The 25,257-nt window shown below is 39.2% G+C and overlaps 2 protein-coding genes across 3 annotated transcripts; one reads left to right on the top strand and one right to left on the bottom strand.

Annotated features, from left to right (window-relative positions):
• Nucleotides 1-7,549: 7,549 nt before the first annotated feature.
• On the top strand, nt 7,550-8,515 carry LOC128123770 (olfactory receptor 5AN1-like). The gene has a single exon (XM_052760080.1). The coding sequence runs from the start codon at nt 7,550-7,552 to the stop codon at nt 8,513-8,515; it is 966 nt and encodes a 321-aa protein (XP_052616040.1).
• A 2,822-nt stretch (nt 8,516-11,337) lies between these two features.
• On the bottom strand, nt 11,338-19,485 carry LOC128095126 (olfactory receptor 5A2). 2 transcript variants are annotated; one of them, XM_052713850.1, is made up of 2 exons: nt 18,574-19,485; nt 11,338-11,352 (listed from the first exon to the last, which is right to left on the bottom strand). In XM_052713850.1, the coding sequence occupies exons 1-2, from the start codon at nt 19,483-19,485 to the stop codon at nt 11,338-11,340; spliced, it is 927 nt and encodes a 308-aa protein (XP_052569810.1). The 2 variants fall into 2 exon arrangements, with proteins under 2 accessions (XP_052569810.1, XP_052569808.1); XM_052713848.1 differs by lacking the exon at nt 11,338-11,352 and having other exon boundaries at nt 18,526-19,485.
• Nucleotides 19,486-25,257: the final 5,772 nt, after the last annotated feature.

Raw genomic sequence — 25,257 nt, 5'->3', positions numbered from 1 at the left:
TTACTCTTCTATATTACATCCAGAAGCTTGCCCTGGGTCGATATTGCCAATCAGATCAGTACATAAAATATATACTGATATTTCAGGCATCTGCTCAAATTTATTCTAAGAAGGCTTGTGAGAATTCATTGTAATATAGTCATTGGACATTCAATTGCTGAGATTAACAACCCTTAACACATTGCCACGTTTTTTCTTATGGTCTATGTATGTTCAGTACTTAGTGTCCCATCATGGCTTGTTTTTAAGAGAGTGATGTAATGATTGTAGTAGAATAACTAAAACTTTGAGTTGATGTTTCCCAGTATTGCAAGGGAGCTGTTTTCCCCAGCTGACCTTCACCATCATGATGCAGAATTGCCTTACACAATACCTCGGTTCACAGTCATGGGAACTAAATATTGGCAGTAGTACAGTGATGTCCACGGAAACATGTCCACGGAAATGAAAAGGATAGAATGTTAATATTCTTCCAGAGCCAAGAGGAATGGTTTACACCTATAATTTCAGCATTAATAAGGCAGGGGGGAACAAGAATATTGTCCACAGAATCAACTAAGTGGGCTCATAGTGGCTCACAGAGACTGTAGTGACAATCAGGGAGCCTGTATGTGTCTGAGCTAGGTCCTCTACATATACGTTATAGTCGTATAGCTTGGTTTTCTTGGGGACTCCTACAGTGGGAGTGGGGCCTGTCTCTGACTCTTTCGCCTTCTTTTGGGGACCTTTCCTCCTATGAGTTGCCTTGTCCAGCTTTGACAAGAGGGTATATGCTCAGTCTTATAGTATTTGGTTTATATCCCTGGGAGGCCTGCTGTTTTCTGAAGAGAAACAGAAGAGGAGTTTATCTAGTGGAGAGGGAAAAACTATGATCAGGATGTAATATTTAGGAGAAGAATAAACAGAAAAAAATAAGGCAGGAGGATTTCCACAGGCTTTAGTCCAACCTGGGCCACATAGTTCCATCCCAGCCTGGGCTACAGAATGAGACTATGCCACAAAAAAGTGAACAGACGATCAAAACATGCAAGCAAACTTCCATCTTGACACAGGGGATTATAAGACCCTTATCTGAGATTGTAGTCACCAGTCTCTTTCCCCCAGTTTCTTAGAACATTACATGTGGTTGGTTTTCCTGTCTGGAGTATATAGGATGTGCATGGCTGTTTAGGGACTGGAACTCCCCAGGAAGGCAGTTGCTTGTTCTTCCAATATTCTGGAGAAGGGGAATCATTGTTGATGCTGCTGCTCAAGAGTCACTCACGCTTTGGTATAAAAATTTTTTTATAGAAAATTATACCATTTTGTAATAAAGTCATTGGTTCAGAAAGCTGGACTTGGAATCATTTCTTTGGTCTGTTACTAGTTCCTTTTCTATCTGGTATGTTTATGTTGGGGAATATTATTTTAAGGTGGTTACTTTTGTTTATGTTGCATTTGTTTAACTCTGTGAAGCTGTGCTACTGTGCCTAGGCAGGGCTGGCAGGCAGAGAGAATAAATCAAAGGAGAAATCTGAGAGAGAGAGAAAGAGAGAGAGAGAGAGAGAGAGAGAGAGAGAGAGAGAGAGAGAGAGAGAGAGAGAGATAAGAAAGAAGTAGCCAGAGAAGGAGGAGGACTCCAGGCACCAGCCACACAGCTACACAGCAAGCCATGGAGTAAGAGAAAGATTTACAGAAGTAAGAGAATGGGAAAAGCCCAGAGGCAAAAGGTAGATGGGATAAGTTAAGGAAATCTGGCAAGAAATAACCCAAGCTAAGACAGGGCATTCTTAATTAAGAATAAGCCTCTGTGTGTGATTTATTTGGGAGCTGAGTGGTGGGCCTCCCAAAAAAGTAAAAGAGAAAAAAAAAAACCCTAACACGTTTATTTATAAATTCCCAAGAAAATTCTTGCAATATTCAGGGAATGTAAAGGACCAGGAGAAAATACAGGTAATTATGTAAACTGAGTTGTCATTTCTGGTCAGGAATATCAAGTCAGACAAGAGTTTGTGGTTCTATGTCTCTGGTTTAAAACAGGAGCATGATGTGTAAACAACAATGGGCACTGTTTTTCCATCCTGCTTAGAAGTGGACAAAATGGTTAGTAACTATGTCATTATACTTCCAAATTATTTTCAGAGACTCATTAGATATTTTATATTTGAGATTATAATATAATTACATTTCTCCCTTCCATTTTTCCCTCCAGAGTTTCCCATATGCCCTTCTTTATTCATTATTTGTGAGTTTCACAATATTTACAATAAATTATCAACCATTGGTTCCAACTCTAATTTCTCTTAGATCTTACCCCAAGGAATCTGTCTACCTTCATTCTCTTTTTTTAGTCACCACTGAGTCCATTCAGTGATATTTATATAAGAATGGTTGTAGAGTCAAGTGTGGGCAACCTCTCAGGGGACAATTCCTTGAAGGAAACTGAGTTTTGCTATCCCAGCCTCCTCAGATACCAAAGCTCTTCAGTTAGTGGTGGATTCCTTGAGCCTTCCCATCTCTGTTGGAATTTGACTAGTTTGATCTGTGTAGGTAACTAAAGCTGCAATGAGTTCATAACTGCAAGGCGATGTCATGTCCAGACAATACTGCATTTAAATAGTCCTTCACATCCTCTGGCTTTTACAATCTTTCTGTCCCTCTTTTCTCAAAGATGTGTACGTGCGTGTGTGTGTGTGTGTGTGTGTGTGTGTGTGTGTGTGTGTGTGTGTGTGTGTGTGTGTAGGACAGAGGGCTACTTTGGGACTCAGTTCTCTCTTCCCTCCATGTGCACCCAAAAGCTCAGGTCATAATCTTGATACAAGCACCCTTACTGAATGAGCATCTTACCAGTCCTCAAAGCAAATTTTACTGTATAATACCAATAGTCAAGATTGTGATAGGGATAGGACATTCTCTGTCCTGAATTTCAGTTTCTTGTCATAAATTGGTAGATAACTTATTGCGTTGGCTTCTTCACTTATGTGTTAGATATGCTGCAGGTCTGTTAGCGGTGCTGTATTGATTGATTCACAACAGATATTTAAGACAATGTGTGTGCATATCTATATAAAATAAAGTGCTTTCTATATTGTATGCATATATTTATCAATATCAAGTTATGTTTTCATTTAGTTATGCCAATTTGAGAAAAATCTCCTTCTTTTTATTATAAAGGAAAATATTTAATTGAGGTGGTGGCTTACAATTTCAGAAGTTCAGACCATTGTTATGACAGGGAGCATGGTGGCATGCAGGCATGCTGGTGGAGTAGTTGAGAGTTCTACATCTTGCAGGCAACAGGAAGTCAACTGAGACACTGGGTGGTATCCTGAGCATAGGAAACCTCAAAGCCCTCCCCACAGTGATGCACTTTCTTTAAAAATGCCATAAATACTCAAATAGAGGCACACCATCTAATAGTGCCACTCCCTATGAGATTATGGGGGACAATTAGATTTAAACTAACAGATTCCACTCCTTGGACCCCATAAGCTTGTAACAATATAACATATTGAGTCCAACTCCAAAAGTCCCCATAGTCTATCAACAGTCTCAATAATGTTTAAAAGACCAAAGTTCAAAGTTTCTTCTGAGATTCATGCAATCTCTTAACTGTAATCACCTGTAAAATCAACATTAAAAAACAGATTACATACTTTCAACATATAATGATACAGGATATACATTACTGTTCCAAAACACAGGGAAGGCAGCATAACAAGGAAATACCGGACCAAAGCAAGACCAAAACCCAGCGAGGCAAATTCCAAACTCTGCGGCTCTGTGTCTAATGTCAAAATGTTTGAAGAATCCCTTAACATCTCAGAGCTCAAGCATGCCTTCCAAAAGTTAACATTTGGGGACTGGAAGATCTTCATGTCATTTGGAGACCAAATGTCTCCAAGGTCAGTAAAGTTACAATCTGGTGTCATAATAGGATCACAGGGGAAGTTAAGAACTGATGCCATGGCAAACTGGGCCTGCAATTATTAGAAAAATCCCCATGACAACCACGATGCCAGAGAGCAAGAGACTGTAGTTTTTCTCTAATTGGCTTTTCCCTGCCACTTTGGCTCTCAACTGCACATTTAAGAGGATTCCCTGGTGTTTCTCTCTCACTGTCTCACCAGTAGACAGCCAGGTTAATGGCCAAAAACATTGGTTAGCAATATACTAGTGGCCCTCCTGGAAAATTATTTGGAATATTGGCAGTTTCAACAGGTGGCAAGAAGTCTATCTCTAGTCTATGTGAATGTCAGAAGGTAAGTCTTGCAGTTAGAATCATCTGTCTCAACATCTGTCATTTTTACAGGACTTACCATCTAAGAAGATTTATGAGGTTAGACTTTCCCACCCTTCCCCTAGCCACTCTCCTAACTTCCATACCCTGTATGTTTTCCCTCAGTTTCCCTTTGTACTTACCCAAATTATATGCTGTTCATAGAAAAGAATATATGCTGTGTTTAAAATACCAGGTTTGTGTCTGAGGTGAGAGGTGGTTGTTGAATTCTTAAGTATATTCCTTAAATTCTACTTTCCTTTATCTACTTATAACAATGGACATAATGAGGACAGCTCAGACCAAATCAGATTATCTATAAAGCCTCTCTGATTTAAAAGCCAGAAACTGAGATCTGGATAAAAACAGAGAATTGACTGGGTTTCAGATTTCCTAAGAGCAGAGCATGCTTGTCCACATATCTTCACTTCCACCTTCCCTGGAACTCTTTTCACTGCATTTTTGCTTACCAGGATTATATCTTGGAAATAATAAGAATTATATTCTATTCAGATGCACAGCTTTGGCTCATGACTTCCTGTTGTAAGAGACAAACCAAGTCTTATGATGTGACAGAGTACTCATGCACAGTTTCCTGAGACAGTTCACAGTCTTCAAAAAGCTCTCCTGTGTCACCTGGCGGTCCCCCAGATACTAGCTTTAGCGGTGCAGGTATCAGAGACACCCACTCCAGACCCAGGTAGTGTTGGTCTAACTGTCCATTTAAGTTTCTTTTACTCCCCTTTTCTCACTCAGCAACATGTATTTAATTTATTATTCTCATCACCTTGCATTAAATTGACCATGTTCTTAGATCAGAATGGATAAGCTGTGTCTATCCAGTTGAATCTTTTCCCCTTTAAATTGTCTTGGGAGTTGCTGAACACACACAGAACACTAATAAAAGGAGTGAGTATGTTTGTTCTTCCCTCTGTCACAACATTTACATAATTTAGTCTAGAAAAAATGTTAATAGTAAAGTAATGGTCCATAATTTTTCAGTCTTTACTGGGTATAGTGGGTTATATAGAGTATAACTACATGTGCCTGTCTAAATCACCAGATTGCAATGTGATAGTAATAAACATTTAAATCATTTTTATTGAATTGACTAAGTTGATGTTTAAGAATGTTACCCATGAGAGTTTATAATTTCAAAATGCTTTTATTAAACATAACTTGTCTGAACTGAGAAACACTATTGTTTATTCTAAGAATAAACAGAAAGATGGCCAAGCTCATAAAATCATAATGGAAAGTAAGTAAGAGTAATATTTCAAATGCAGAGTTGAGTAGGACCAGTTGAAATACATTCAACCTATACTTGTGGGTGGATGCAAATGGGAGTGAACACAACACTTAACACTAAGGAGAGAATCTCCTCCAGGCCTTCATGGACCTCACTGTCTTCTAGACAACACTTGGTGGAGAAAAGACAAGCAGCAATAAGAACTTGCAATCTGACTGAGTGGGAGTTCCAAAAATAATAGGAGACAGGAACAGATATTCCTGTCTCAGACCTGGCTCAGACAATTTTTGTAGGCACTAATGTTGTCCAAAGGTCTTTGATATATTATCTTTGTTCTGCCATTAATTGCATTTTACAGAGGGAGGTGATGGCAGGAAGAATAATTGCTAACATTAGCGGAGCTCTGCGTGTAAGCCCTTATGTCATTCATTCTCTTAAGCAGTGCTAGAGGATGGTGAGTTTCATCATCTCTATTTATACATGAGACTACTGAGGTAGTGAAGTGTTAACATGATAAACGGATATGCAGCCTGTAAGTGAATGTTAGGTTTCCTCTCTCTGGCCCTCTCCATGTTGTTATTATGAATATCTTAAACTGTTATTAAAATACAGCAGATATACAAAATTGGGGAAACACAGTTGAGTAGGAAGAAGATAATAAAAATCACAGCACCCTTACTTTTTTGTTTGGCTTTTAATTGGTTTTAATGTATTTCTTCAGAAATGATTCACACAGTGTGCATGTTTGTGTGTGTACATGTGTGCTTGTGTGTTTATCTATGAATATGAGCATGATATAGAAAGAGAGAGTGAGACAAAGACAGGGAGACATAGACCACATACATGACCATAACTACACAAGGTAAACTTATACCAGATAAGGAGAGCATTCCTTGAACTCATCAGTGCTGTGGTGACCATTCCTTGTTGATTTAGAAGATAACTTTCACAGAAAAGGTGTTGTATACCGTCTTTGTGTATTTTGTGACTATTAACATATATTTCAGTTCAATTTTTATTATTTTTCTCTTAACCAGATTTTCCACTTATTTTCATGTTTTTACTTTATATTTTATATCTGGTGGTTACAGTCAATCTCAAGAGTGTATCAACATATAATGGATCCTCTAATAATATTTCTACAGTGAATCAGATCTCAGAGTCTATGAAGGCATGCTCATTCCACAGTAATTTAAATTACTAGCTTCCTCATTTGAAAATTCATATCAATCCATTTGTTTCTGAAATGTCTGTTCTTTTGGTACTTGTTTGTCATTGTGATAATAATGAGCCATGATGTTAACAGTCCAGTTGCATTCGTCTTAAGTGTCGATAGTTTCTCATGCTCATCTTTCCGAAATCTTTCATAGGTGTTATCACAGGCTGGCTCTTGCACTAAATATAGGTAATAAGTACTATTTATTATGAAATAGAGACCTCTAACTTTTTAATTGTCATTGCAAAAATATTTCCAGAGATTTTTCAGAAAGAAAATATCTGCTTTGAGTCTTTTCTGTGTCAAGGGTCTTCAGTTTATGTCTGTCCCTGGACCCTGCATACTCAAAGTCAAGCAAAGGCCAAAGAATAAGATTTTTCAGTTGATTTTGATGTTTCTAGGTGGTTTGATCTGCATGGATGCTGGTTCCGAATCTACAGCTGCTTGGAGTCATTGTGTCTCACTGTCTACAGTGCTGAAGACATCTCAAGGACTTGTAGACCAGGCAGCACTCTCCCAAGGTGTAACTCTCAGTCATGATATTCGACAATCAATCAGTGATACTAGCAATCGGAATCTAATGGACTGTGGATGTGCACCTGAGTGCAGGCTGACTCTGTGCATGAATCACTGGTTCTAGGGTCACAGCAGTTTTCTAGCCAAGGACTTCTATTGTCCTCTCTCTATAGTAAGTACTCCAGGTCATTGTGTTGTAACCACTGTGGTTTTTTAATACAGAGCAAAGGGAATCAGAACTGAATTGCTATATCACTAAAATCAACTTGTCACAAATGCATTGTCTTATTTCCTTTCTGATATTAGGAACATGAGCAACAAACTAGTGATTGGGGGAAGAAATATTACCAAGATCACTCAGTTTATCCTCCTGGGATTCTCAGACTTCCCAAGAATCACAGTAATGCTTTTTGTCATATTCTTGATTATTTATATTATGACTCTGATCTGGAACCTGTCCCTCATTGCGTTAATAAGAATGGATTCACACCTCCACACACCCATGTATTTCTTCCTCAGTAATCTATCCTCTATAGACATCTGCTTTGTCACTTCCACAGCCCCCAAGATGCTTTCCAACTTCTTCCAGGAAAAACAAACTATCAGCTTTGTGGGCTGCATAGTTCAATACCTCATCTTTTCCACTATGGGGCTGAGTGAATCTTGCCTCATGACAGCCATGGCCTATGACAGGTATGCTGCCATTTGTAACCCATTGCTCTATTCATCAGTTATGTCACCAACCCTCTGTGCTTGCCTGGTGCTGGGAAGCTATACAGCAGGACTCATAGGTTCTTTATCTCAGATATGTGCCTTGCTGCAACTCCACTTCTGTGGACCTAATGTCATCAGACATTTCTTCTGTGACATATCACAGCTGTTAAATCTATCCTGCAGTGATGCTTTCTCTGTTCAGGTCCTACTTGCTATATTAACAATGTTTTTTGGAACAGTCAATGCCTCAGCTATCATGCTATCCTATGGCTTTATTGTCTTGTCAATCATGAAGATCACTTCAGCTAAAGGCAGGTCTAAGGCATTTAACACCTGTGCTTCTCACCTGACAGCTGTTTCCCTCTTCTATATTTCTGGTATCATTGTCTATTTGAGTTCCAGCTCTGGTGGCTCCTCCAACTTTGACAGGTTTACATCTGTCTTCTACACTGTGGTGATTCCCATGCTGAATCCTTTGATATATAGTCTGAGGAACAAGGAAATCAAAGATGCCATGAAGAGGTTGCATAAAAAGACAATCTGCCACCAAGATCATAGATAAGAAAATTTCAACACAATGTTATGTCAGAGTTACTGTTATCAGCAATCATGTGCCCATTACTGGAACACTACAAAGTCTATGGCACTTTGGATAAAGACGTCTTTGAAACCGACAGCATGCCAGTATAAACCAACAATTGGTTTGATGCTTTGGAAATGAATCATACTTAGGACCAGTAGGATCATAATTTCCTTGTTAAAAAATGGCCATCTCTTCATTAATTATTCTACTTATAGTTATTTGAGAAATACCAAGTTGAGAAACTTGTGCAAGGATGAAAACTGTTAAATTACAAGGCTATTCCTCTTGAGAAGATTTCTGACAGAGTCCCTGACCCCAGAGTCTACCAACCTTGGCTCATAAATAGCTTGATGTAGTGTAATAAAGACCAGGCCTTGACCACTGTATTTTCTGTGATACTGATCAGTTGAGGATGATCACACCAAAACTTCCTGTTTGAAAGAAATAAAGCACATGTTGGCCTTATTGTACCTTTGAGGAAGACTAATCAGAAACAGCTTGATTTTGTTAAAGGAAATCACTACTAGCCACTTAGTAAACTATAGGTCAAACATAAATGTGGGAGTTTGAACCATGAAGAAAAATGGTGAAAAATACAGGGTTTCTTCAGTGCCAATTCTTTGGTGTTCTAATGATTTGATTTCTGGCATCTTGACAAGTCATGACCTATAGCAGTAACTTATGGATCAATAGCAGTGTATGAGAAGATGGAACCCTAATCTCTCTTACTCTTCCATGTAGCATCCAGAAGTTTGCCCTGGATTGATATAGCCAATCAGATTATTGCACAAAATTAAAATTGCTATTTTAGGCATCTGCTCAAATTTGGTCTAAAAAGACTTTTGACAATTCATTGTAATATAGTCACTGGACATTCAACATTGTTGAGATTAACAACTCATGACACAGTGGCACATTCTTTCTTATTGTCAATGTATGTTCAGCATTTTGTGTCCCATCATGGTTTGTTTTTAAGAGAGTGATGTAATGGTTGTAGTATAATAACTAAAGATTTTAGCTGATATTCCCCAGTATTGCAGGGGAGCTCTTTTCTCCAGTTGAACTTCACCATCATGATGCAGAATTGCCTTACACAATACCGTGGTTCACAGTCATGGGAACTAAATATTGGCAATAGTACAGTGATAAACATGTCCATGGAAATGAAAAGGATAGAGCGTTAAAATTCTTCCAGAGTCAAAAGAAGTGGTTTATACCTATAATCCCATCACTAATAAGGCAGGGGAAACAAGGACACTGCCCACTGAATCAACTAAGTAGGTTCCTAGGGGCTCACAGAGACTGAATGGACAATCAGGTAGCCTGTCTGACCTAAGTCTTCTGTTTATATGTTTTGGTTGTATAGTTTGGTGTAGATGAAGTTTTCCTGTGTCCCAGCCTACCAGCAGTCGGGACAAATCTCTCCCACTCGCGCCCCCCAAGTAAACACACAGAGACTCATATTATAAACTGTATGGCCGTGGTAGGCTGTTTGCTATCTGTTCTTATATCTTAAATTAACCCATTTCTATCAATCTATACCTTGCCACATGGCTCGTGGCTTACCAGTATCTTACATCATCCTTCTCCTCGTAGTGGCTGGCAGCGTCTCTCTGCCTCAGCTTTCCACCTCCCAGAATTCTCCTCTCTCCTTGTCCCACCTACACTATCCTTCCTGCCTGGCTACTGGCCAATCAGCATTTTATTTATCAATCAATCATAGCAACATAAATCGAAAGCATATAGGACATCCCACAGCAGTTTGGTGTTCTTGGGGAACTCCTAACAGAGGGAGAGGGACCTGTCTCTGACTCTTTTGCCTGCTTTTGAGACAGATCCTTTTCCTTCTATGGGTTGCCTTGTCCAGTCTTGACATGAGGGTTTGTGCCAGTCTTATTGTAAATTGTTATGCCATGTTTGGTTGATATCCCTGGGAGTCCTTCTCTTTTCTGAAGGGAAACAGAGGAAGAGTAGATCTGGGGGAGAAAGGTGGTTAAGAGGGGGGACTGGAATGGGTGGGAGGAGGGGAAAAGCATGGTCAAGATGTAATACATAAGCAAAGAATAAGAAGAAAAAGATAAGGCAGGAGAATTTCCACAGGCTTTAGTCCAACCTGGGCCACATAATTTCATCCCAGCCTGGGCTACAGAATGAGACTATGCCACAAAAAAGTGAACAAACAAACAATCAAAACATGCAAGCAAACTTCCATCTTGAAACAGGGCATCATAAGACCCTTATCTGAGATTGTAGTCACCAGTCTCTTTCCCCCAGTTTCTTAGAACATTACATGTGGTTGGTTTTTTGTTGGTTTTTCAGTCTGGAGTATATAGGATGTGCATGGCTGTTTAGGGACTGGAACTCCCCAGGAATCCAGTTGCTTGTTCTTCCAATATTCTGGAGAAGGGGAGTCATTGTTGATGCTGCTGCTCAAGAGTCATTCACGCTTTGGTATACATTTTCTATAGAAAAATTATACCATAATTACTTTAATGCTATAAGAATAATTATTGATTCTTTTTGGAGGCAGTAGAATTAATATTTTGTAGTCACATAGTAAAAGCAATTGATTAATTTTGTGTAATGTCAGTGGAAATAATTATAGTAAAAAGTGGACTTAGTGTATCTGGAGAATGATTTAAATTCAGCTTTGCCTAGAAAATGTCTTTCTAAATATCTCTCAACCATGTAATTCTTTAAATTACAATTGTTCTTTGAAAAGGAAATGGTCTGATTGTGTTAGACAAATAGTTGTAACTCAGGATATCATAACTTTGGATCGTCCAACAGCTCATTTGTTTTTACCTCTTCTCCCGCTACTCCTTAACAGATGGAATGAATTAATGAGTCTAAAGAGAGAACTAGTACCTGGGAAGTCATTGTCCTTACAGTCCTAATGGGAGGAGGCTTTGAAAAGTCATGTGATAACTGGCAAGACTAAATGTGGACACTGCGAAAAATTAGATTATAATTACATTATTTTTATACTAAAAAAAGAAAAATTATACCATTTCCTAATAAAGTCCTTTGTTCAGAAAGCTGGACTTGGACAGAATAATTTCTTTGGTCTGTTGCTAGTTCCTTTTCTATGTGATATGTTTATTTATATATTCACAAGAAAATTCTTCCAATATTCAGGGAGTTCAAAGGACCAGGAGAGGATACAGGTAATTATGTAAACTGAGTTGCCATTTCTGCCAGTAATCTCAAGTCAGACGTAAGTTTGTGGTTCTATGGTTTAAAGCATGACCATAAGATACAAATAACAATGGCTACTGGTTTACTACCCTGCTTAGATTTGGACAAAATGGTTAGTGACTATGTCATTATATTTCCACATTATCTTCAGAGACTCAGTTATTTTTAATTTGCGATTATATTATTACATATTTTCTCCCTTCCCTTGCCTCCCTCCAGAGTTTCCCATATAACCTTTCTTATTCATTATTTGAGAGTTTCACCATGTTTATAATAAAATTTGACTGCATCAACCACTGGCTGCATCTCCAGCATTTCTCCATATCCTTTGACCCAAATGTATGGTGTCTTTAACAATAGGGCCTTACTGTCTATTTCTAATGTGTAACCAAGAGCAGTGGTAATAGCTTGTTTTATTTGGGAGAGGGTTGATATTGTCCAAGAGCAACACCTCATATCTGGTACCAGGCTTTTTGTTTCAAAACCTATAGCAGCAGGGAGAGGCACTATCCTTTCCCTACAGGATTACTCCATTTAAACACACACACACACACACACACACACACACACACACACACACACACACACACACACACGCATGCAGAAACTTCTAAAATTGTAGGTTTCTATGTGACCTTTTCAAGCATTTTTAGTGTTCGGTATCCCTCTTTATCCCTTCCTCTGCCTTAGCCTCTCAAGCCCCTCCTCATTGAAATCTTTCCAACTCAATTTCTCTTTTTCTCTTTCATGGCACCTGTATTCTGTTATCCCTCTGTCTTAAAATCTTTCTTTATAGGCCCATCCTATTGGCCTCTTTCTAGTTCCCTGGTTTCTAAAGGTACTCAAGGTTAATCATATATATCTAAAGGTTCAAAGCAAGGATCTATGTGAGTGGGTGTGTGTGGCTTTTGTCTTTATGTGTCTGGGTTACCTCAGTTAGTATGATTTTTTTCTTCAAGTTTTATCCATTTACTTGTCAAGTTTCCTAATTTTATTTTTTTACAGCTGAATAAAATTTCATCACATGTATGTACCACATTTCCATTATCCATTCATTAGCTGATGGACACCTAGGCTGTTCACCTTCAAAGCCCAGTACATTCAAATAGTTAACATTTACCCAGAACATTTGGACCACTGAGCACTGTGCCTGGCACCTTGGCACCACAAAGGTGAGGTTGGAATGAACAGTTGTCAGACTCAGATAATCTGGAGACTGGGTCCCACATCTAACTTGACAAATGACCATCTTTCTCTGAATCTTTTGTTCTGATCTGTAAAGCACAGGGATATTATGACAGTGCATTAAAGTCTGTATGATAGTAATTAACTCATGGTGTGTATGCTTCAAGTGGATTTTATTATTTTGGTCACTCTCTGGTTTAGTATAAACAATATTACATACAGATCATGGTGATGTCATAAGCTTGTAATTAAATAAAATGAAATCTAAGTTCCACCAAAAGATGTTACAGAAATGTGCAAATATAACCCAGGAGCTGAGAGAAGGCACTTAAACACACACACACACACACACACACACACACACACACACACACACACACACACACACACACCTGAAGACAGACTGCCACGCTTCTCACTGTTCAACCATGCAGGTTATCATCCTTCTAACTCACACACATTTTAGTTGGCTTACAAAGTAACAGCTTCCATATGAGTTTTTTTCATATACCGTTTTTTGTTTTTGTGGTTAGCTCTCCTTTATTTCCTCTTTCCTCCATCCCCTCCATCCATGCCTTCTTAATTACCCCCACAATCCTAGTATTCTCTTATCTGTTTCCATATCACCTGTGTTCTACTATGCTCCATCCCTTGAGGTATTCAACCGATGATCCTTTTCAGGGGCCCTATATTCTGCAAGTATTCCATTAAACCCACAAATCTAAATATTTGAAGGTGGGCTCTATGAAGAGAATGTGAGGCATTTGTCTTTCTGGGCCTTAGTTACTGCATTTAGTATAATTTTTGATGGGATTTCCCTGAATATGTAGATTATTTTTTGGTTGGGTGGTCATTTTTACAACATTGCTTCTGCCAATCCATGAATATAGGAATTCTTTGCACCCTTCAGCATCTTCCTTAATTCTTTCTTCATCATTTTAAAGTTTTCATTATAGAGGTTCTTTATTTCTTTAGTTATGTTTTCTCCAAGGTATTTTTTTTTTGAGGCTGTTGTAAATGGAATTGTTTCCCAGATTTCTTTCTCAGTGTATTTGTAACTGGTATATAGGATGGTTACTGATTTTTGTAGATTAATTTTGTATCCTGCCATTTTGCTGAAAGTGTTTATCAGATATGAGTTATTTTGTGGTGTCTTTAGGATTATGTCATACACAAATAGGGATACTTTTGACTTTTCTCTTCTCTATATGTATTCCTTTAACTTCCTTCTCTTGTCTTACTGCTTGTGCTTGCTCAGACTTAGGCAATATATTGAACAAGAATGGAGAGAATGGATACCCATGTCTTGTTACTGATTTTAGCGGGGACGTTTTGGTTTTCTCCATTTAGGATGATGTTCAATCCTGGATTTTTACTTGAGTTCTGAGCCTCAAACTGAGGATCTCATGCTTACATGGCAGATAATTTACCAACTAAACTTTATCCCCAGAACTTCAAATAAATTTTAAAAGTGTAAAGATACATCATTTGAAATTTGCAAAGCCATCTGTACTATTATTTACAACAAAAATGGGAAGACAAGTAAGTATATAAATGAGAATTTCACAGTTGTTCTAGGAAGATCATTTGTAACAAAAGCCTTTATATGTCTCCGACCCTTTTATTGTGTTAATAGTCTATCAAATAACATGTCAAAATGATACTGTAAATTTTAAATGTAATTCATTAGAGCACATTGTGTACTACACAGAACCTGGAATAGGTTGATTTTTTAATGTGTGAAAAAAGTCCCATTTATTAATGATTAGAAGATTCTTTTTTTTTCTTTTGTGTTTTATTTGCTGTCATGGCTGACTTTCTGTTCACTTACAGAAGGACCAATTTATTAGAACGATATAAAGCAAGTACTGATCTAATTTCACTTTTGTTGTTTTAATAAAAAATATTCTGACAAAGAGCAGTAAAGGGGAAAAGTGGTCTTATTTGGTTTACAATCCCAAGTTACAGTCTATCCTTGAAGGGAAATCCAGAAAGGAATAATGGCCACATCACATCCACATTCAAGAGTGAGGAGAGAGCAAAGGGACCTTTGCCTATTACTTCCTGCTTTTTATGATTTTATACATATTCTATTTTTCTGTGTTTTAAGGCCCAGCCCTTAAATGAGATGTACCACCCATATTCAGGGCCCTCTTTCTATCCTAAGTAAGGCAAAGAAAACAGTCACCAAATGGACCAACTTGGTCTAGGCAATCATTCATTAAGACTTTTGTCCCGCCGGGCAGTGGTGGCACACGCCTTTAATCCCAGCACTCGGGAGGCAGAGCCAGGCGAATCTCTGTGAGTTCGAGGCCAGCCTGGGCTACCAAGTGAGTTCCAGGAAAGGCGCAAAGCTACACAGAGAAACCCTGTCTCGAAAAACCAAAAAAAAAAAAAAAAAAGACTTTTGTCCCATATGATTCTAGGTTGTGGCAAGATGACATTTAAAGTTATCCTTCATAATCCACTCCTTGTCAGTTTGACACACAAACATATCACCCCAAACCATAATACTTTTTAACTCTTGTCTCCAAAGTCTCATGTTAATATCATAATACAAAATAAAGTCATACTCTACAAAGCTCCAAAAGTCCAACACTTCAATAGTCCAAAAATATTAAAAAACCTAAAGTCTCTTAACTATGAGCTTCTATAAAATAAATAAAAATTTACCGCTTAGACATTCTTATTCCAAAAAGGAAAAACTGGGGCAGAGCAAGTGAGCAATCACACGTAAGCCAAACCAAAATCCAACTGTGTAAACACCAAACCTAGTTGTTCAGTGTGTGATTAGCTGTGGCTGGTGATCTCCTGGGCTCCAGAGGGCTTTGGTGGCCCCACTCCCCAGCTCTGCCCTTCCCTGCACACAGTTTCCATCTTAGCCTGGCTCTATTCCACACCCACAGCTGTCCTTGAAGGATATCCAATGGCTCTGGCATCTCAGTATAATGGAGTCTCCACTGCAACTGAGTCCTCGATTTCACCAATGTTTCCTACTATCTTTCCATAGGGTCTCTAGACCTGCCACACAAGTGCCAGGCCTCACCTTCTCTCCATGATCACTTTATTTCTTTAACACCAGTACCATTTAGATATCTCTTACATTACTGCCAAGTTTTTCTGTAAGCTCCTGGTGTAGCCAGCCTGGCCCTTTTGGACTACAGTTAGATGAGTTTCTGCATGCTGACCCTGATGAAATACTTTCCTGTTGTCCCAATGAAGCACAACTTTCACTTCCATAGTGCAAATTTCTTATTATTCATAACAGATTCTTCAGCCCCAGCCTGATCAACACACATATTCTTAGCCCAAATATCTCATGAATGGCCCCTGGCTCATTTTCTAGTTAAGTCCTTGTCACCCTAAATCCTCATGTGCTGGGCCTCCACTGCTCACGTTACTTTCAGTATTACTGTCTTCATCAAGATAAACAGCTCAGTAAGCTTTTCCAATAGCATCCAATGGCTTTTCCAGAGTAAAGTTGCAAAGTCTTTCAAATTTCTCTGCCCAAACAACACGGTCAGTTTTATCACAGGAACAACTTCACTCCCTCAGTGCCAATTTGTGTTTGAGTTTCATTTCTGTTCTTGGGATTAAAAGATTCCAGCAAAAATCAACAGGGAGGGAGGAAAGGGTTTATTAGGCTTACAATTCCTAGCTACATCCTTGAGGAGAACGTAACACAGGAGTGGAAGCAAGGAGTCACGTCACATCCACATTCATGAGCAAAGAGAGAACCAATGCATGCTTATTTGCTTGCTCACTTTCTGCTCTCCAAACTCTATACAAAACACAGCTGATGAAATCTTGCTATCCACACTCATGGTAGGTCTTCTATTCAGCCTCATTTAAGACACTCAAGACAGTCTCCCACAGGCATGACCAGAGGCCACTGGATCTAGGCAATTCTTCCTTTAGGCTCTTCCTACATGACTCTAGGTTGTGACAAATGGACATTTAAAACTAACCAACACACACAGAGAATTTTGATAATAATTAAAAATAACAAAATAATGAAACCTTAACACTCCCCTAATCATCACAAGTACTTGTATACTGTTCTTTGGCAAACCATGAATATTTTGAAGGAACATAAATATGCATGCTTTAGATAAAATACTGCATTTTTCTTAAAAAGATAACAACATTTATTCTTTGAAATTTTTTCCATGTAATGTGTTTTGATCATATTCACCTCCCATCATTCTCTCTTGTCCCCCTTATATTCCTTCTGGAACTATTATTCTTCCCAATATTACCTGCTCTTGTTTTCATGTGATTTTTGTTTGTTTGTTTGTTTGTTTTTTTTTTTTTTAATAACCCACGGAGTTTAACTGGGGTTCCTTGCATGTGCATGACCATGAAGTCGTTTACTGATCATGGGCAGCTTACCAGAGGAAAATGAAGAAATAAAGAAATGTGATTCCCTCTCTCTCAGGAAACATTAACTTCCATTGGTTCCTCAGCTAGGGGTGTATGGGACATTGGAGGACGCTATCTCCTGCAGATCTTGTGCAGGTAACCAAAGTTGCTGTGAATTCAGGAGTTCAGTAGCCATGTCCTTCCTAGAAGATAGAATTTCATAACATCCACCCCATGCTCATGTTCTTATATTCTTTCTTCTCCTTGTCCTTGTTATTCCCTGAACCTTGGAGGAGAGAGAAGGTCAAATCAATGCTCGATTTAAAGTCGAGCACTCAAGAGTTATTATTCTCAGCACCTTGACCCATCATGAATCTCTGTTTTGATCACCTCCCACTAACAAAAGAAGCCTCTCTGACCAGGACTGAGAACTGCACTAATCTAAGGGTATAAACATAAATACTTGGAAGACAGTTTTAATACATTCCATTTATTTATTTATTTATTTTTGTTTTTTTAAACAGAGTCTCACTGTGTAGCCCTGGCTGGTCTGAAACCCAATTTGTAGACCAGGCTGGTCTTGAACTCACAGAGATCAGCCTGCTTCTGTGTCTAGTGCGACACCATGCCCATGGGTCACTATATTTATCATAGGAATTACCAGTAGACTCCCACAAAGTGGCTGTGCTTCCTTGGCCACAGGCTTTAGGTCATGTATTCCCTCTAATAGAATAGGCTTCAGATTCAACCAGGAGGTGATTGGTTGCTTCTAGAACATTTGTGCCACTACTGGTCCAGTGGGCATATATTATCAAGCAGTTCGGTATTGTACTAGGCAAGGTCCACAGCTAGGTGATATATATGATGACTTCTCTCCTAACAGCCTATATAACACCCTCTGGTGCTATTAACAGTAGCCATCAGGGAGGAAGCCTCCATCTGAGTTCCAGCTCAATTTCTCTGTGTCCCACATCTAAAGTACAGACAAGTGGTATTTTGATGTTGCAGAATGTTATTTCGTTAGGGTGAGATTTTCCACTAAAGAGAACATTTGAAACCACAATGTACTCATGCTATTTATTTTAGAAACCAATAATGGCAAATCAGTCTTTAGTCAAAATTAAAATGACAGAGGAGAGAAAAAGCTGGGCCCATTCAAATCGTGTTGAAGATCAAGTAGTCAAAACTACATAAATTGCTGCAACATTGAGCCACTCGGATCTTCGTGTAAATACCACCCAGTGTCAGAAAAATGAATGCCCATGAGAAAGCATGTAGTCCCTTTCGACAGCTTTCCTTATTGCATTTTTAATGTCCTTATTTCTGAGGCTATAGATGATAGGGTTCACCAGGGGAATAACCACAGCATAGAATACAGACACCACCTTGTCTTGGTTGAGGGAATAGCTGGAACTGGGTCTCATGTACATGAAGAGACCAGAGCCATAGAAGAGGGTCACAGCAGTCAGGTGAGATGCACTGGTGCTGAAGGCCTTGGTCCTACCTTTAGCTGAGCTGATCCTTAGGACAGCAGCAACAATGTATCCATAAGAGATGAGGACTACCAGGACAGACATCACCCCCACAACGACACCCAAAATGAAGGTCACTACCTGGCTGGTGAAGATGTCAGAGCAAGCCAGAGCCAGGACTGGAGGAAGGTCACAGAAGAAGTGGTTGATTATGTTGGGCCCACAGAAATCATGTTGGTAGATAGAGAATGTTTCAATCAGAGAACTAAGGAAACCACCCATGTAGGCACCAGCTACCAACTTTAAACACAGAGTATGGGACATGAGAGCCATGTAGAGCAGTGGGTTGCAGACTGCAGCATACCGGTCATAGGCCATGGCTGCCAGGAGCAAGCATTCAGTCAGCCCCATTCCACAGAAGACAAAGTATTGTGTGGCACACCCAACAAAGGAAATAGTGTTCTGATCTGTGATGATATCAGAAAGCATCTTTGGGGCAGTAGAGGATGAATAACAGATGTCTAAGAAGGAGAGGTTACTGAGGAAGAAGTACATGGGTGTGTGGAGGTGAGTGTCCATCCTGATGAGGGTGATGAGGCTCAAGTTCCAGGCTAGGGTCAGGAGGTAAATCCCCAAAAAGAGCATGAAAAGGAAAACCTTCATTTGAGGTTGATCTGAAAACCCCAGGAGGATGAATCTAGTCACAGCTGTGTTGTTTCTTCCTCCAGCCATAGGCAAGCTTCCTGCATAAAAGAAGGGGTAGTCCTGAGGTTAGTGAGATTGTTTGTAGCTTTAAGAAGAAAGACTTGGGGCTAGAGATATAACTCAGTCGATAGATTGTTTGCCTGGCATGCACAAGGGCCTGAGTTTGATCCCCAGCACCTTATCAGCTGGGAATGCTGGCACACACATGTAATCCATGGAGGATTAGAAGTTCATCGTGATTCTTGACTATACAGTTAGTTCAAAGCCAACATGGGACACATGATTCTCTAAAATAAAAACAAAACCAAACATGGGGCTGCAGGATGACTCCACCAGTAAGATGTTTGCACAATCGTGAGGACCTGAGTGCAACTCCTAGCAGCTATGAAAAAAAGCCCAGCTTTACATGCCTATAATCCTGGCACTGGGGCTGGGGTTGGTGGGGCAGAGACAGGAGGATGCCTGGAGCTTTCTGGCCAACCAGGGTAGCAGCAAAATTAGTGAGCTCAGAGTTCACTGAAAGACTCTTGTTTGGAAAATCAGGTGGAGAACCATTAAGAGATATGCTTTGTGTTGACTTCTGTCCTTCATGTTCCCTATGCATACCTTCACACACGTGAACATGTGTCAGAGAGAGAGAGAGAGAGAGAGAGAGAGAGAGAGAGAGAGAGAGAGAGAGAGAGAGAGAGAGAGAGAGAGAGAATAGAAATGTCTGGAAGACCACAGAAACTATGAACACCCAGTTAACAGTTTCAGACATCTTCTGGAAAACTAAGTTGTCACCCTAAGATAATCTGTTAGCAGTATTTAAAAACTGCATAGTGTATATCTGGTTGACCAAAAGAGACAGAATCTAACAGAGTAAAAACTGATTAGAAAAGGAGTCAGGATTTTGTCCCCAGCAACTTTCCAGTGGTGGAAGGGGCTGTGGGAAGCCCTTCACCTCTCCAGAGTCTCACTTTTTCAAATCCAAAATGAGACGCTTGAATCAGCTGTTTTAAGTCCTTTCGGAATTAGGTTTTCTGTGGCTTTTAAAGACTTTCTTACTTAAAATATAAGCTAGAGTAAGGTAAAATAAAGTTGGTTGTTTTAATGCCTTATATATATTTAATATAAAGCTCAAAGACAGGGAAATGAATAAGAAAGACTATAATTTTTGATGTATTATATCTATGTGTGTGGGAGGGGCAGGGAATCCAAGCTATAGTTTAACAATTCATTTTTCCACATAACAAAACCAAGACAAAAGTATGTATACATACACTCTGAAGATTAGAAAATTGTTGAATGTTTTTCTACAAGTCACCACACAAAATTAATAGAAAGATGAAAATTTGGATTTGATCAATTTCAGCATCATAGATTACAGAATAGAAGGGCTATGAACAAGTTTCCATGAGTTGGGAGAGAAAACTCCAGAAGTGACTGATACTGGCTTTAGCTGTATGTCAAGAAGTGCCAGATGCTGGGATTTCCCCCAGAGAAAGAAGCTGGAAGAAAGAGGGTTTGTTAGGACAGTGATCAGCAAAGTTGAGCTTGCATGTCCTCAGCCAGACTAGACTATCCTTCTAAACACTTGAGGTAAGCCTGTGCACACTTGGCAATTAAGAAAGGCAGGCTGGTCCTGGTGTCATGTCAAAGTGAACACAGAAGCGTGTCTAAAAAGGCAAAAGAGTCTTTGCCATGATACGCTGGTGAAGTTCGAGTTGTTGATATTTTCTCACTTCTATGATACTTGACTGTCAATGCTTGCCTGTGTCCAAGCATGACTCTAAACTGTTTCTTGTCACTTACATTGCACATCTGCTTCTGACTTGGGGTATTCTAAGATGTTGAATCTTCCCTCAAGTCACAGGCACCTGGTAAATATTCATGGAATGGATGAATGTTTTCCATTGCTTATCAGCCAAGTGGCCTGTCAGTTATTATTCCTGGCATGTTACTATAATAAAATACATGATATATTTTTTAGTAACAAACAACAATATTAACATATGATAACAATCATAATATAGTTGTGAATACTTATTTAATAGTTGCTGTGTACCAGGCACTGCTGTAAAGACTCAATCTGTACAAAGCCTGGCCTTTGCAGCCTCAGGACTTGGCAGTGTTTCTCTGCGCTTTAACAGATGAAAGCTGGGGTAAGCTTGAATGTTGTATTTTCTGGAGAATGAAGTGGGAAGGAATGAGTTAGACTTACTAAATTACTTTAGGCAGAAGTATCTTGAGATCCATGCCACAAGAGAAGGTTAGTGGCTTTTCATCCACGACCTCTTCTGTAATCTTCTGTCCATTTGCATTTCCCACTGTGTGCCTCATTTCTGGTTCCATCAGTTTTTTTTTTTTTTTAAATACATTGACTTTGTGTAAATAAAAATGTGTGCTTACGGAATACCTGCTCTATTATCACTAAAGTTTCCAAATGGCTTGTGGGAATTTATTACTTTAATGGGCATAGATGGCCCCCCTCTGCCTCCCAGAGGCTGCCCACTGCAGCCACTCCAGGGTCCAATGTGTGAACCTGAACAACTGTTACAACTAACTCCTTCAGAGTACTAATTGTTCTCTGGAGTAATGGTGATGGCCTGGCTACCCATTACCAAAATCCACACATTATTCTCCTCTGAGACTTCCTTTCTTTGGGTCCGAGAAGACTTCATCTTATGTTAAAGGACAGGCTTTCATTTTAAGAAGTCCTCAGCTGGAAATAAACCTCACACATAAACAGCCTAAGACTTGTGCTAAAATATAGTGGTTAGGAACAAAAATTTCCAACTGAGATATTTGGGATCAAATTCTAACTGTGCTCTCTTATCAATATAAAATAAATGTGAAGTTGCTTAATCTCTTAAATACCAGCTTCTTTATTTGTAAAACTGATATAACAATAACTTCTGCCCCAAAGGGTGTTGAGGTCATTCCATAGGATGTGAATAAGAACATCTTCTTCACACGGTGCTCGATAAATAGAAATCACTCCAGGGATATAAAACAATAGCATGAATGACTCTGTCTCTTGAGTCATGGCCAAGAAGTCTTTCCCTTCTACCTGACTTAAAAAGTCACTTATTTTATGTGCATGAGTGTTTGCCTGTATGTATGCTTATGTACCATGTACATGCCTGGGGGGTATCAGAAGAAAGCATTGGATCCCTGGGAACTGGAGTTATAGATGATCTTGAACCTGGATCCTCTGCAAAATCAGCAAGTGCTCTGAATCTCTGACCCATCTCTCTAGCCTCAAGTGACTTTTTACTGTGACTTACTTTCATTGGAATGAAAGCAATTCATTTGCTTTTTAATGTCTAGGTGTTACTCTCAGTACTGTCAGCGCCTGAATGGGTCACCATGGGCAAGTCAGTTACGTCCCCAGGGACTGAGCAAATTGAGCTATCTCCCGAAGATCCCTGGAGCTCTGAAAATCTTGTATTTTGAGTCATGGATTTCCTTCCTTTCTCTTTCCCTTTTTCCTCCCATTTTCTTTAGCAATAAAACTTGAACAAAAGAGTTTATTTGGGGCTGGAGAGATGACTAAGTGGTGAAGAGTGGGTACTGCTCTTTTAGAGAATAAATGTTCAGTTCCCAGTATGCATATGGCAGCTTATAACCCTCAATAACTTCAGTTCCAGATATCTGATACCCTCTTACGACTTCCACAAGTACCAGATTCACACATGGTGCACATACATGCAGGTAAACAGTCATACACCAAAAATAAATACATCTTAAAACATAGTTATTCTGTTTCATGGAAATCAAATTATCAGTCCTTCTTCTGAAAACAAATATTCCATATACAGGAATAGGGTTTCTGAGATTCCTTCTATACATGTAAATGGGCTTAAATTAGGGAATGAAATGTAATGACTGCAATCGCTATGCTCAGACTGTGAACATGAGAGGCAAATATGAGCTCTTTGCCACAAGAAACAGTCTCTTGTAGGATTAGAAATCAACCAGGAGATCCTGAAGCTGAGAGAGTGAAGCCAATTCACTGTGAAAGTGTTTTGATACTGAATTAAGATCTGGGGAATTTCTAAGATTAACCTCATAATTATAATTGATGCATCTAGGAGAGTAATGATACATTTTGTCTCCTATGCCAACTCTGATTACTGTGATAATGAATGATACTAAGACAGACAACATAAAGGGCAAAGAGCCATATATAAATTAACAATGTCTGCATTAAATAGGAAAAGGGAAGGATTTCGCTTTCTTATTTTTTGTAGTGCTGGAGAGTGAGGCCAAGGACAGACAGACAGACAGACAGACACACACACACACACACACACACACACACACACACACACACACACACACACACACACACTGCTGTACTACTGATCTATACTGTGAGTTAGTTACTACCCTTAGCTGATTTTACAGAGGAAAATACTTAGGCTTTGAAAAATAAATTTATTCTAGTTCATGTAACCCCCAAGTGCCAGTGACAGGCTTCAATCTGAAGCTAAGAACCTCGCAGTTTGAATCATAGGTTGCAGCTCTCTTGACAGTCCAGTCATGTTCCCTGGTGCCTTGTTTTCCTCACACAGGCAAGGGAAATAATAGCACATCTGCTTTGCAGGACGGTTGTGATGGCCGAATCAGATCAAGGGTTGAAAAAAAGAAGTGTGCATGCATCTGCTTTATCACTGTCAGTCTACCTGACTGGATGGCTCTGCCATCTTGGGCATTTCTTGCCTCAGGTTTTCTACTTGGGAATTGAAATTGAAATCTTGAGTCATATTTTTCTCTGTGTCCCCTCCAGTTCAAATGACTCCAAGGGCAGTAAGACAAGCTGAGAGAGAAAGAGTTGTTTAGATATGCTTACTGATTGCTGCTAGTGCCAGTGGTGAGCATCTCTTGAGTCATCTGTTATATTTAGTGTTTGCCATTTCAAGGGGCTCATTTGGTGTGTGTGTGTGTGTGTGTGTGTGTGTGTGTGTGTGTGTGTGTGTGTGTGTGTGTGTCTGTCTGTCTGTGTTAATGAGAAAGTATGAGAGAATGAGTCAAAACATTTTTTTCCTTCAGAACGGTAAATTTGTGTATTAATCAGTGATTCTTTTTTAGTTGACATTTTTGTTCTAATTCACAAATGTTGGTTTTTATAAATATAAGAACTGTTTTTTATAGATATAAGAATTATCAATGTTATATTACATTTATTTGTTTGGGGAGGGCTGAGCTTGACATTGAGTCTTCCTCAGTTATTCTTCACTTCAGTTTTTGAGAGAGGAAGTCTCCCTGAGAGCTGAAGAAGGCACTGATATATGAGTGCAGCAGAATGACATTAGAAATAATTTTATCACTACATTTCCTTTTCTTTCTTTAGACCAGTATTATTTGATTTTACCCTAGGCACCTGGGCTTTCTAGCCTTAGGTTCTTGGACACCCAAGCAGTGTCGGGTATGGGTCCCATCTTTTGAGGAGGCCTTAAGTCAAATCAGTTATTGGTTGGTTACTCCCACAAGCTTTGTGCCGCTATTGCCCTAGCATATTTTGCAGGCAGCACACCATTGTAAATCCAAGGGTTTATGGCTGGCTGGATATTTAACATTTCACTTGTGTTTTGAGACTGTTCTTTTGAGAACTCCCTGTTGAGATTGGTAGACTTCTGTTTGATTGGGTTGCCTGTTTCGTTGATGTTTTGCTTTTTTCCCCCCTAGTTCTTTGTGGATTCTTGGCAATAATCCTTCGTTGAATGTATCTAGCAAAGATTTTTTCTCGTCCTACAGGTAGGCTGTTCCTTCACTTTATTGAAAGTTTCTTTTGCACTAAAAAAGGTTTTTAGT

The sequence above is a fragment of the Peromyscus californicus genome, unplaced genomic scaffold (assembly GCF_007827085.1).
Source record: "Peromyscus californicus insignis strain IS unplaced genomic scaffold, ASM782708v3 Scaffold_4__1_contigs__length_199733344, whole genome shotgun sequence".
NCBI classification, from domain to species: Eukaryota; Metazoa; Chordata; class Mammalia; order Rodentia; family Cricetidae; genus Peromyscus; species Peromyscus californicus.
This window is presented reverse-complemented; position numbering and strand designations above follow the sequence as displayed.

Excerpts from the sequence above, each read along its gene's own strand:
- LOC128123770 (XM_052760080.1), top strand. The coding sequence starts at position 7,550 with ATGAGCAACAAACTAGTGATTGGGGGAAGAAATATTACCAAGATCACT.
- LOC128095126 (XM_052713848.1), bottom strand. The coding sequence starts at position 19,485 with ATGGCTGGAGGAAGAAACAACACAGCTGTGACTAGATTCATCCTCCTG.